The sequence below is a fragment of the Littorina saxatilis genome, linkage group LG6 (genome assembly GCF_037325665.1).
Source record: "Littorina saxatilis isolate snail1 linkage group LG6, US_GU_Lsax_2.0, whole genome shotgun sequence".
In the NCBI taxonomy this organism is placed as follows: Eukaryota; Metazoa; Mollusca; class Gastropoda; order Littorinimorpha; family Littorinidae; genus Littorina; species Littorina saxatilis.
The window spans coordinates 31,027,097-31,039,932 of NC_090250.1; the positions used below are offsets into that span (position 1 = coordinate 31,027,097).

General features: G+C 39.7%; 3 protein-coding genes across 4 annotated transcripts in view; 1 reads left to right on the top strand and 2 right to left on the bottom strand.

Annotated features, from left to right (window-relative positions):
- Positions 1-2,455, bottom strand: part of LOC138968983 (rho GTPase-activating protein 26-like) — a 61,425-nt gene extending 58,970 nt beyond the window's left edge. For both annotated transcript variants that reach the window (XM_070341666.1, XM_070341665.1), the window contains exon 1: positions 2,204-2,455. In XM_070341666.1, the coding sequence (XP_070197767.1) occupies positions 2,204-2,357 (154 nt within the window). In that variant the 5' untranslated portion in view covers positions 2,358-2,455. The remainder of the gene's footprint in view (positions 1-2,203) is intronic.
- The window catches only part of LOC138968988 (lipoyl synthase, mitochondrial-like), a 115,920-nt gene that overhangs the window by 65,739 nt on the left and 37,345 nt on the right, over positions 1-12,836 (bottom strand). The gene's annotated exons all lie outside the window — the stretch shown is intronic.
- Positions 2,494-12,788, top strand: LOC138968986 (zinc finger protein 330 homolog). Its single transcript, XM_070341671.1, has 10 exons — positions 2,494-2,688; positions 6,151-6,170; positions 6,647-6,717; positions 8,044-8,123; positions 8,459-8,585; positions 9,172-9,276; positions 10,188-10,234; positions 11,120-11,237; positions 11,893-12,027; positions 12,512-12,788. Exons 1-10 carry the CDS (start codon positions 2,569-2,571, stop codon positions 12,655-12,657), a joined length of 969 nt encoding a protein of 322 aa, XP_070197772.1. The 5' UTR covers positions 2,494-2,568; the 3' UTR covers positions 12,658-12,788.

The window sequence follows — 12,836 nt, forward strand, 5'->3', positions numbered from 1 at the left end:
TCATTGTCAGTGCATACAAGTGAAACTCTCTTTCCTTGCAAAGCTGACAAGAAAGGTCACAGTGACTGAGTGAGACAAATTAGGGAGTGTAAGCCAATCATGGTTAACTTTTACTTAGCCATAAGCCACATGTGGCATTGCACAATACAATGCAGACGATCAGAGGGTCGCAAAGTCTGTGCCACAAAGTACTTCAGAGGAGTAACAATGATGTGATAATTTCGAGGAGAATTATTCACGTATTTGTGAAAAGTACTTGAAAGGAAGGCCGACTCCATAAGGCAGATGCCATGCTTACTATATGCAGACCGTTGACTCGTCTTGTTTTACGGCCTGTGGCAACGCTCTCACGACTTGCAGACTGTAACCTCTGACCCGGTTGCGCAATTTACCCAAACCCTGACTACCAGTACGGCTACTATCTTCCTTACTGAGCCGGCCTTCCATTCAAATCTTTTTCACAAATGCGTGACATGTTTCCCCTCGCACTAATCATTTCAATTATCATCGGTATACTCCTCTGAAGTAAGGATAAGGATAAGATTTTATATAGTCCTGTGAGGTTACCCTCATGGAAATTCGGGCTGCTTTCTCCCTGGGGAAAGCGAGCTGCCATACAGTATACGACGCTACCCACATTTTTTTTCTGCATGTGAGTATTCATGTTTCCAAGCCCTGAGACTTTTGCTGTGAACTTGGGTCTTTATCGTGCGCATGCGTGCACACGGGGGTGTTCGGCCACTGAGGAGAGTCTGCACAATGTTGACTCTGGGAAATAAATCCCTCGCTGAACGTGGGGATCGAACCCACGCCGATAGCGACAACTGGTTTTGAAGCGAGCGCCGCTACCAACTGAGCTATTTCCCCACCCTTGTACCTTGTGGCACCAACTTTACTTGTGTGTGTGTGTGTTATCTGAAATCAGATCCACAGAATGACATTGACAGAATTTGTTTGATTTTGTTTTAATGTATTTTTTCTTACAACCATAAAAAAAACATACAATCGAGAACCTTTGGACTGGGTATGTTTACACATGCAGTGGTCGGGAAACCCCTAACAAGAGACGTTACTTGTGTAATATGTTGTCACTGGAATTTTTGCAATTTAGGTTAAGCCTTTGTTATAAACAACTAGTTTGATTTAAAGTTTGGCCTACCATTATGTTAGTCGTTACCTTAACAACATGGTTTTGCCTTGGAAAAGCTAGCTAGCATAATTTTGTTTCTGAATGAATGCAGACTGTTCATCACTTTCTTTAATTTTTAATTTAATAGACAGAGCTCCTGCAGAAAGTGTATAACTCTAAGTCTAAACCAATTCATTAAATCATAAATGTGGCCTTCATACTATTTGGAAAATTCCACAAAAAATATATGACAGGTGCTCAACAATATGTACAAATAATAATTTAAATGAATAATGTATGACTGAAGAGTGAAGAGTGAAGACTGAAGTGATTGTGAAAATGCTGAATTGGTTGATGAAATGTAAATGTTGACATGTTTGCATTACTAAGACATTTAATGAGTATATATATCACAATCTCAAAGCACATGCACAGATGATTAGAGCTGTTCAAACTGAATTAGAGTTTGAAACTGAATTTGGTCAAAATCAAATACCTTTAAATTTTCATGATTTTTGTCAGAAATTGGACAGTGGCGCTTCATCACTACATCATGATTACTTTTTCAACCAAAATAATTTCAAACGTAGTATGACTATGAATACTCTGGTCCAGTGTTTTAAAACTAAGCGCTGTATTAATAATATTAACAGTTGAATGTGAAGAATAGTTTACAGTTACACTAACACAGTTTTAGTTTCAAACATTGACTTGTGTGACTAATTTCAAAATAGTGTGGAAACCCATGGAGTATGCAAACAAGTGACCCACATTCCACAAGCCCGAGAGCTAGTTGGAAGCATCAAAAAAGCAAGGGATCATTCATAATAGTGTAACGGCTATGCTCTGTCCCTACGCTGTCGTCAGGTCGGCAAATGAGTTACATCCTGACTTCCTGCGCTTCCGCATTTGACATCCACTGTCCAAGAACAGGAAATCAGTCATTCAGCTCCCTCCTCCCCACCCACAGACCGTTAATTAGTACAGCACTCGTGCATTATTAAGTCGATGTCCCAGGAAAATGAGCACGAGAAATCGGTCGGTGCAAATTAGCGAGTAAACACGTCAACTTACGTTTTGCGGCTTCAAACACTTGTTTTCCGTGCTGAATTAGCGTCTTGATTGCCTTGCTCGTCCGTTCCAATTCCTTTTCATGCTCTGTCAGTTTTGTCCGGAACAGCGGACTGTCCGTCAGACAGTCCGCAAACTCCAAAGGTTGCAACCCCATTTATGCTTCTGGTGTCTTATTAGTCCCCATAGGAGGCTGGATCAAAGGTAGACAGCACAGAAGTACCGATGCTAAGTTCCTTGGATAGGCTACCGTCATATAAGAAATTATCAATGCGCATGCGCACCGGAAATGAGCTAGGTTTCCGGTAAAACCCCATGCTTACTGAAAGTTTGGAAAGTAAAGGAACAGCTGATAATAGACGAGAAAGATGCCTAAGAAAAAGACAGGAGCACGAAAGAAAGCAGAGAAACAAAAGGAGAGACAAAAAGACATCCGTAATGCGCAACATGAAAGAGGCCTTGCCACTAGATTTTGTAATCAATTGATGGTGAGTCAGACAGGTTATTGCCAGATCATTCCCTGATTCAGCTGGTGAAAAGAACGGTAAAAAAAAAAAAAACACCAAACAAATGTAAAAGCATTAGAGATCGCCCATATTATAAGTATGCAGCAGGCTGAGATTTTTGTTACGAGTGCGAATATGTTGTTTTACATCAATTCCTTTACCGAAGACATTGACTGTTTAGCCATTGAGGTCCCATGTTATTGTTATCCACCCAATTTGTGAAAATCACTATCACTGTATCAGTATCATTGTATCAAGGATTCAAGGTCTGGCTGCTCACTTGGTCGCATTTTTCTAGTCACGCAAATACATGAATTACTTAAATTGTTTACCTACATGTGTGTTTTAGGATGAGAGAAAAAAAATGTGAGTGTGACAGTGACACTTGGTATACATGTGCATGCAAATTACTATTAAAGTTCGGCATAGTCCCTTTCGTCTGTTACTGTAAGTCACCCGTGCTGTCATTCAGTGTCACCGTCGATGTGTCACAGTCCTGAACTTATCTTGGTCTTGTTTTCTGCAAGGCCCATGAGATCAGACTGCATGTACAATGAGGAAGTTCTTGGATGGATCAGGGGTATACTTGTTCATTGAAATCAAATTCAATTACTGAGTTAGCAAGTTAGTAGTTACTCAAAAATTCAAAGGTGGCATGACCCACCTTACTTCAATAATTCTATCACTTCTAAAAATTCTAACCCAAGGTGTCTGTTAACAATCTTAAAAAGTCAAACCTGCATTGGTCCAGATCCTGTAAGAACTAAGATTCACTGAATGAGTGAATCTTTGAGTAATTACTAAGTCATATGATACAAAAATCATTAAATATACAATGGGGCAGGGGGGTGGGGGGGGGGCTTTGTCTTGTATAAATTTTAATGGTAGTGGTTAATGTTAAGCCTTTTTGGCAGCTTCACCCAACTCGCTACCACTTTTTTTGGCAGAGACTGAGAGAGGCTACTGTCTTCAAGGTGTTGCCGTCGAAAACTGATTCTGGGAGTGGGATGTTAATGTTACGTCTCAATGACATAGCAATCTGGCCTGGTCATTCTGTGACGCAAAGGAGTTGTTGCTTCTGTCCCATCCCATGGTCAGCATTTTGCAATAAATTCCTGAGTTAAATATTATTAGCCTACTAATCGTTGTTTTGTTTTCTTTGATAATCCTATCCCTTATTTGATGAACTAGGAGGATAAAAGTAACAGAAAAGTGTACAATTTTCTGTGTACACGTAAGTAATATATCTGAATTAATGTAATGCGCACTCTAGTTTTCGAACACGTATTTGTGCTGAGTCTGGTAGAAAAACAAAGATGGTTGAAACGGAAATTGTTTTGAAGACGCCATTAAACTAATTAAAGAAGATGTGTGTTATTTGTGTATCGACTGATTGTATTTTGTAGATGGCAAAACAACTTGTAAAACAGAAAGTAGCATTTCTCTGGTGCTCGGCCGTGTGGCGAGTGCATATTAGGCCAAAAAAAAAAAATAGGTGTGGTTACGGTAACATAGCCAAAAAAAATAGGGTAGGTAGGTAGGCAATCACTTTTTTTTTTTTTTTACTTTTTTTTCTAATGTGAACAAATTAAACCTACCGTACTTTCCGGGTGACAAGGCGCTTTGTTATCTAAGACGCACCCCCTTCTTTTCAAAAAAAAAAATTGTAATCCAGTCACCCATTGGAGCAGGGGGCCAATAGGGCGCACCAAAATGACCCAGTTTTTGCCATGAGAGGTGGTTCCCCTGTCATATCTGAGAGAGGAAACACTTCCTGCATCGGGGTCAGTGACCGGTCAGTGACCAAAGGCATTGTGATAGCTGGGTGGCCTTGTTAAAAGACACGACCTTCTTCCCAGGGGTCAATGACCCAGTTTTTTGCCATGAGAGGTGGTTCCCCTGTCATATCTGAGAGAGGAAACACTTCCTGCATCGGGGTCAGTGACCGAGTTTAACAGAGTGGAAATCTGTGTGTGCGGCCAGATCAAAGGCAGGGCAGTACCTAGTAGCTGAAACATGCATTATCACAAGTTGTTTGACTGGTACTCAAGCGGTCTCTTTGATTTTTACTTGACAGGGAAATAAGTGTGCGACACGGGCGCTTTCGCTTTCATTGCGTTTTTTGCACTCTTTTTTTGTTTTTTTTGTGGTGACAAATGTAATAAAAAGTTATAGGATCGGCCCTTAAAAATAGGGTAGGTCGGGTTACCGTAACCACACCTATTTTTTTTTTAGGCCTTACAATCTTTCCATAACTATGTCTTCTCTCTGCTGAAATAGTGTCCTATCACTAAAATATCAGAATGAAATTAGACAAGATCGATGAATACATAATTTGGGGGTGTCAGTGTCACCTTAGGCCAAAAAAAAAAATAGGTGTGGTTACGGTAACATAGCCACAAAAAAATAGGGTAGGTAGGTAGGCAATCACTTTTTTTTTTGTTTTTACTTTTTTTTCTAATGTGTACAAATTAAACCTACCGTACTTTCCGGGTGACAAGGCGCTTTGTTATCTAAGACGCACCCCCTTCTTTTTAAAAAAAAAATTGTAATCCAGTCACCCATTGGACGCAGGGGGCCAATAGGGCGCACCAAAATGACCCAGTTTTTGCCATGAGAGGTGGTTCCCCTGTCATATCTGAGAGAGGAAACACTTCCTGCATCGGGGTCAGTGACCGAAGGCATTGTGATAGCTGGGTGGCCTTGTTAAAAGACACGACCTTCTTCCCAGGGGTCAATGACCAGAGAGGAAACATTTCCTGCATCGGGGTCAGTGACCGGTCAGTGACCGAGTTTAACAGAGTGGAAATCTGTGTGTGCAGCCAGATCAAAGGCAGGGCAGTACCTAGTAGCTGAAACATGCATTATCACAAGTTGTTTGACTGGTACTCAAGCGGTCTCTTTGATTTTTTTCGTATTTCATACACGGATTAGGCGCTTCGTTATACTAGACGCAGGGGTCGAACTCGAGGAAAAAAGTCGCGCCTTATGACCCGGAAAGTACGGTACTTGACAGGGAAATAAGTGTGCGACACGGGCGCTTTCGCTTTCATTGCGTTTTTTGCACTCGTTTTTTTTTTGTTTTTTTTTTGACAAATGTAATAAAAAGTTATAGGATCGGCCCCTAAAAATAGGGTAGGTCGGGTTACCGTAACCACACCTATTTTTTTTTAGGCCTTAGTAGTGCGGTCGAACTGAATTACACTGTTGGACCAAATTTCTGGTGTAACCTTGGAGTGTCCAAGCTGGATTACGCCATACAAAAAAAACCAGGCATAACCATAGCCACTGCAAATTTGTATTCCTTGTAAATGAAAGACTAACACTGAAATGAGTTCTCTTTCAAAGTTTAAGTCTTTGTTTTGGGTTTGTTTAACTCATGGGGTTTGACTTTGAGACCACTCTTCTTTGATTTAAACACATTTTCACTCTCTTTCCTTTCAGGAATGTGATCAATGCAAGAGGTGAGTACATGTATAACTTCGTGAAAATGTTTTGTGTGTGGTACTGATAATCCTGGTTTACACTGGTTTCTTTGTGATAGCATGATACCACTTCTTAATTATATATGATAATTTGTATTACTATTGGCCATGCCACAGTTTCGGTAATTGAGTAAAATATATATATATATAGGAGTGAGAGCAGATGAATGTCATCATACTTCGACCAAGAGAATGAGATTATGTATTTAAGGAATTATGTGTTTGACTGTTTCTCAAATAAAGTTCTTTACTGCTTTTACTATTTTGAAATGTTCATCACAACTTTGTAATATTACATGGTGTACTCCAATATATAATCATCAGAAGATAAAACAATCTGCCTGCTTTCACTGTATCAGAAGTGATTAATCGTTTTTGTTTACTGCCAGAACGTGATGGCCATGTGCTTCATGATGATCTCTTAATTTTGTTGTGATGTAAATTGGAACGTGCAGGACACAGAAGAACAGAGCATTTTGCTATTTCTGTGGGACTCTGCAACGTTTACCTGTGTGTGGACAATGTGGTAAGTACTGTAACTGTAGTGTAAGAAAAGGATGGTCAGTGTTATTTACTGGTCTAGACACATTTAGACATGTACAGATGCTTGAAATAATTAATATGGAGAGAGAAGAAAACAAGTCGCGTAAGGCGAAAATACAATATTTAGTCAAGTAGCTGTCGAACTCACAGAATGAAACTGAACGCAACGCAACGCAGCAAGACCGTATACTCGTAGCATCGTCACTCCACCGCCCGTGGCAAAGGCAGTGCACGTGGGATTGACAAGAAGAGCGGGGTATTCGTTGCGCTGAGAAGGATAGCACGCTTTTCTGTACCTCTCTTCGTTTTAACTTTCTGAGCGTGTTTTTAATCCAAACATATCATATCTATATATTTTTGGAATCAGGAACCGACAAGGAATAAGATGAAAGTGTTTTTAAATTGATTTCGAAAAAAAAATTTTGATAATAATTTTTATATATTTAATTTTCAGAGCTTGTTTTTAATCCGAATATAACATATTTATATGTTTTTGGAATCAGCAAATGATGGAGAATAAGATAAACGTAAATTGGGATCGTTTTATAAATTTTTATTTTTTTTTACAATTTTCCGATTTTTAATGACCAAAGTCATTAATTAATTTTTAAGCCACCAAGCTGAAATGCAATACCGAACCCCGGGCTTCGTCGAAGAGTACTTGACCAAAATTTCAACCAATTTGGTTGAAAAATGAGGGCGTGACAGTGCCGCCTCAACTTTCACGAAAAGCCGGATATGACGTCATCAAAGACATTTATCAAAAAAATGAAAAAAACGTTCGGGGATTTCATACCCAGGAACTCTCATGTCAAATTTCATAAAGATCGGTCCAGTAGTTTAGTCTGAATCGCTCTACACACACACACACACACACAGACACACACACGCACACACACACGCACATACACCACGACCCTCGTTTCGATTCCCCCTCGATGTTAAAATATTTAGTCAAAACTTGACTAAATATAAAAATGGAGAGAAGAACAAAAAGAGGTTCTCATTCAGTCATTGGACTGATTTGGTGCAAACATGCATTATATTGCATGACAAACGTAGCCTATGATATGTGTGTGTGCATGTGTCTGTCTCCGTCTGTTCTGGTTATCATATGAAAATGTTTATTTTAATTTTCTAATTTCAATATTTATACATCATTTTCCATACTCATTTCTGTTGAACAATGAATGTGCTGTAAATAGTGTTTTTGTACAGTGCTTTGAGCAGGGGATTATTTTATCCTGTGCTTCAGATAAATTGACTCTGCTTCTTACACATGTATGTAAAATGATCATCACTGTTTCAGGCAAGTCCAAATGCATGATGAAGTCGGGAGACTGTATCGTCAGACATGGGGGAACGTTCACGACGGGGTTGGGCATGGTGGTACGTTAGCTATATGTTGTCGTGTCTGGATGTGTGTACGTACATGTGTTCCCTGAGTGCTTTTACTTTTAGCAGTTGTTGCCCTTTTAATTCTTTGTTGTGTGAAGTTGTGTATAAAAGCATATATTGCCAACTTCATCAGTTGTGTGTCACTGAGTGTGGGGGGGGGGGGGGGGAAACAGGTTACTTACCAGTTTCTCTTTTATATATCGAATTGTTTGCTGTAGTGTAAGGCTTAATGAAACAACGATATACAGTGAAATGGGTGAGAGCGCTGATTGTTTCAAAGCTGGAGAAATGCATTAAAAAAAATTTTGGTTTTCTGGGTGTGACAGGGTGCCATTTGTGATTTCTGTGAGGCATGGGTGTGCCATGGAAAAAAGTGTCTGCAGACACATGCCTGTACCTGTCCTATGGTGGACGCTGCCTGCTTTGAGTGCAAGAGAGGAGTCTGGGAACACGGTATGTTAAGTTAAACCCACAATCTTGTGTCTCCAAAGCTGTTGTCCTTATCCATTTTATTTTGGTTTGTTGGTAATTATCAGTGTCAACATTTCAAAGGCTGACATTTCATAGCCCTGCTAAGCTCAAGTCTAAAAGAGCTCAAATGGCTTTGTTTACAAATACTTGTCATGGTTTCTGGGACTGCATGAGTAAAGCACTGTGTGTGTGTGTGTATATATGACATCTGAAGTCAACGTATGCTTTGCTATTCACACTTGGTCAAATCCGAAAGATATCAACTCTGTTGGGTTTGTAAAGGTTGTGAAAGAGTGAATACCCTTGCTTTTCCTCGGACAAATAAATTCACACATGCTCTTGTCGACGGTATTCAGACACACCCCTCGCTAGTGATTGGCCCCTTAAATGTTTGTCCTGGTAAAAGCAAGGGTATCAATCACTCTTTCACAACCCATACAAACCCAACAGAGTTATTTCCAGAAATCGTCTATTGCATGGCAAGCTTATTTGTGAGCATCTGGTTTTGTTTGTTTGTTTGTTTTTAAAACCATGTTTGTTTCCTAATTTGTTGTATTACTTTCCACAGGAGGTCGCATCTTCGCCTGCAGTTTCTGCCAGAACTTTTTGTGTGAAGACGATCAGTTTGAACATCAGGCCAGTTGCCAGGTGGTGGAATCTGAAAATCTCAAATGTTAGTACAGTATGCGGTTCAGACTGGCTGAGTAGTTTAAGTTTTACACCCTATTGGGACCAATTGACCTATCTTGGGACAGGTAGAAATAGTATCAGACCTGCGTACCCATACTATTTAGCCGTATTTTATACGCATGATTGTCTAGAAAACGATCAGTACAGTCAGTTAAAAAAAAATATGACGAGAAAAATTCCTACTCTACTTTTCTTCACAAGCGCATCCAGTATTTTGACACATGATTTCAGTTTTTGTCAGAAAACATTAAAAGAAGCTCTTTTTTTTTTAAATGTATTGTAATTGGTAAACTTAATTAATGGTGCGACCCCATATTTGAATCATGGATGTTCAAACGTTGTCTGGAGTGCGCTCATTTTTCTGAAAATACAAGTTTGTTTGAGAATACTAAAAGTCTGAAACAGGGGTTGTGTAATATGTTATGAATATGTGGTTCAGTGGACCAATAGCTAAGTAGCAGTGTTAGTTTTGTTAGGACACACAGAGTTTAATCTTTACAGTGTGTTCAGCAAGTGCTTGTCTGGAAAGTTCATGTGGCTGTTGGGCAGTGATTGTGCAAATAGAAGTTGGTGTGCGTGTGTGTGTTTTTTCTCCTTTTGAGGATGTCTGCTTTTCTTTCTGTCAAAACATAAGTCCACCGAGAGGTTTTGCTTAATTTACAAATTAAAAAAAAAAAGTTAATTACATGTCCTGACATTTTTTACCCACGCACAAAACGGTTTCAATTGTTTGGTAGTTGACGATGAGTCTTAATTAGATACTGGGCATAATTTTGGCACCATACTTGTACATTCTAAGATTGTTTGCTCTGTTTTTGGTGCTGGAGGCAGAGAGATTTTCTTATGGATTTTAAAGAATGTCGTGATAATCCAAAACAATTTCTTGTGTGGCAGGTCTTTCGTGCAATCGCCATGGGCAGTACTCCTGCTTGAGATGCAAGGTAAATATTTACTGCTTGTATTTCGGGTTTATGACTGCTTCAGCAGTACTGCAGTGAGTATGCATGTGAGTGCTCAAAACATGTATGGAGCTGTACACACAATCACAGTCAGACTTGGTCTTTACTGTCATCGTAAAACTCAGTAGAAGAAAGGGATGGTCATCTAATCAAAATTACTCAGCTGAACAGAAAACATATTCATGTACAGACATGGAAATATGACATGATTGGGTTTTGGTGAAGTTATAATCATTGTTTTTATGAATATTTTTTAATGCAATGGGTGTTGATGAAGTTGCAATGACTGTTTCTATCAACATTTTCAGACCAGTTACTGTGACGAGTGTTTGCATGTTGATGACGTTTGAGTGTTTCTATTAACATTTGCAGAAATGCTATAATGACGAGTGTGGCATGTTGTTGAAGTTGCAATGACTGTGTGTGTGTCTTTTTTCAGACGTGATACTATGACGAGTGTTCTCGTGTTGATGACGTTGCAGTTACTGCTTGTGCGTCTATTTTGAGACGTGTTGCATATTAATGACGTTGCAGTTACTGTTTGTGCGTCTATTTTCAGACGTGTTGCATGTTAATGGCGTTGCAGTTACGGTTTGTGCGTCTATTTTCAGACGTGTTGCATGTTAATGGCGTTGCAGTTACTGTTTGTGCGTCTATTTTCTGACATGTTACTGTGATGAGCGTTTGCATGTTGATGATGTTGCAATGACTGTTTTTGTGTCTTTTTTCGGATGTGTTACGGTGACAAGTGTTTGCATGTTGATGACGTTGCAATGACTGTTTTTGTGTCTTTTTTCGGATGTGTTACGGTGACAAGTGTTTGCATGTTGATGACGTTGCAATGACTGTTTGTGTGTCTATTTTCAGACATGTTACTGCGAGGACCACGTGAGACGCAAGGGTGTCAAGTACACCAAGGGCCAGGTGCTGCCGTGTCCCAAGTGTGGCATGGACACCGCCGAAGTCAAGGAGCTCAGCATGTCCAGTGAGAACCCTTTTCACCCTTTTCTTGTACTTGAACAAAAGACTTGCCCAAACCTCATGGCTAATAGTCTGTCACCCACATTTGTCATAGGCCAAAGATGCCTAAATTCCAGTGGTGAAATTGTTCAGTAATGATTTAATAGCGAGGAATGTTACAAATGCAGCATGATTTTTTTAAATTTATTTACTGATTTAGGCATTTGATATGTGTTCTTTATTTTGAAAGGTGAGAAAACAAAAGCTCAGTGTTACCTGCGACATCAGGCCCCTTAGATAAGAGAACACCTCTCATGAAAGGACACCTTCTAGTGTCCTCTTGTCTATTATCTTTACCAAAATATACCTGTCATGACATGCCACCTGCAATGTAGAGGCCCTTTTTGCTAGTCCAATGGCTGTCCTATAGTCACAGGTACGAGCGTAACTAGTTTTCACCTTTTCCCAATTGCTTGGAGAATAACAGCTGCGACCGTTATATGTCAAAGCAGCACCGCCCTGATATGGCCCTTCGTGGTCGGCTGGGCGTTAAGCAAACAAACAAACAAACAAACAGCTGCGACATTGCTGGCTTTCAAAATCATGACAAAAGTTGCAGCTTCTGATTTATCGAGTTCTACTGGATGGTGTTTCATCTCACATGTATGCTCGTGTTTCAGCTCGTAATTACGCATACGGCCGTCTGCAGGCGGGAGAGGACGACGATGATGGTTACTACGGGGGCGCGTTTGGAGGAGGATTCTCCTTCAGTGGCTATGGTATTTCTGCTTCATCCAATGGAACTTATGATGATGGTAAGTAATGGAATGTTGATTGTACGAGTGAGAAAAGAAACATTTGGATGTTACAAGTGTGATGTATATAACATGGTTGGGCTGCTGATCTCTCTGCATGTCTGTGAGTTATGTGTGGGACTTGGAGCTTAATGAGAAACGACACTAATTAAATAAACCAAGACGTCTGTTTTTGTCCCTCTCTTCCAAAGTGAATTACCTGACATCAAGAGAGAAACAGACGTCATATGCAAAATGGTGTTGCATAAAATTTCAGTCACTGCTGCAGCATGTCTCTGAAAGAACTGACAAAGAATTTTGGAAACAAATTTTGTCTCTGCGACTTCGTCATTTCAGCACCAGAAATTTACTCGTAAGGTTATTGAAAAGCTGTGCATGTATCGTTAATCTTGTTATAAAGAGCAGTTCTGATGACAGAGCATTTTTATCTCTTTCTCAATTCTAGGAAAAACATGCCGATTTACGTATTTCTTGTTGCTTTCAGATGATTCAGAAGAGGAGGAGGATGACGATGATGAAGAAGAAGAAGAGGAGGAAGAGGAAGAAGAAGAAAAAGAACCAGAGGAAGCTTCCAAGGAGGAAACTGAAAAAGTTGCCAAAGATGTCGGTGCAGTGTCAATAAAAGATTGATGCAGGTTATGGTTTAGAGTGAACAGCATGCTTCAGTGTTAACTCGGTTTTAAACACTGCTAATTTCAATGTGATTTTGCAATAATGTGATGGTATTTGGGGAAGAAAGAATAAACTATATATGGGTTTTACTTCTTTGTGTCATTGTATGAGTGGTGCTCTGTCTCTCTCTCTCACAC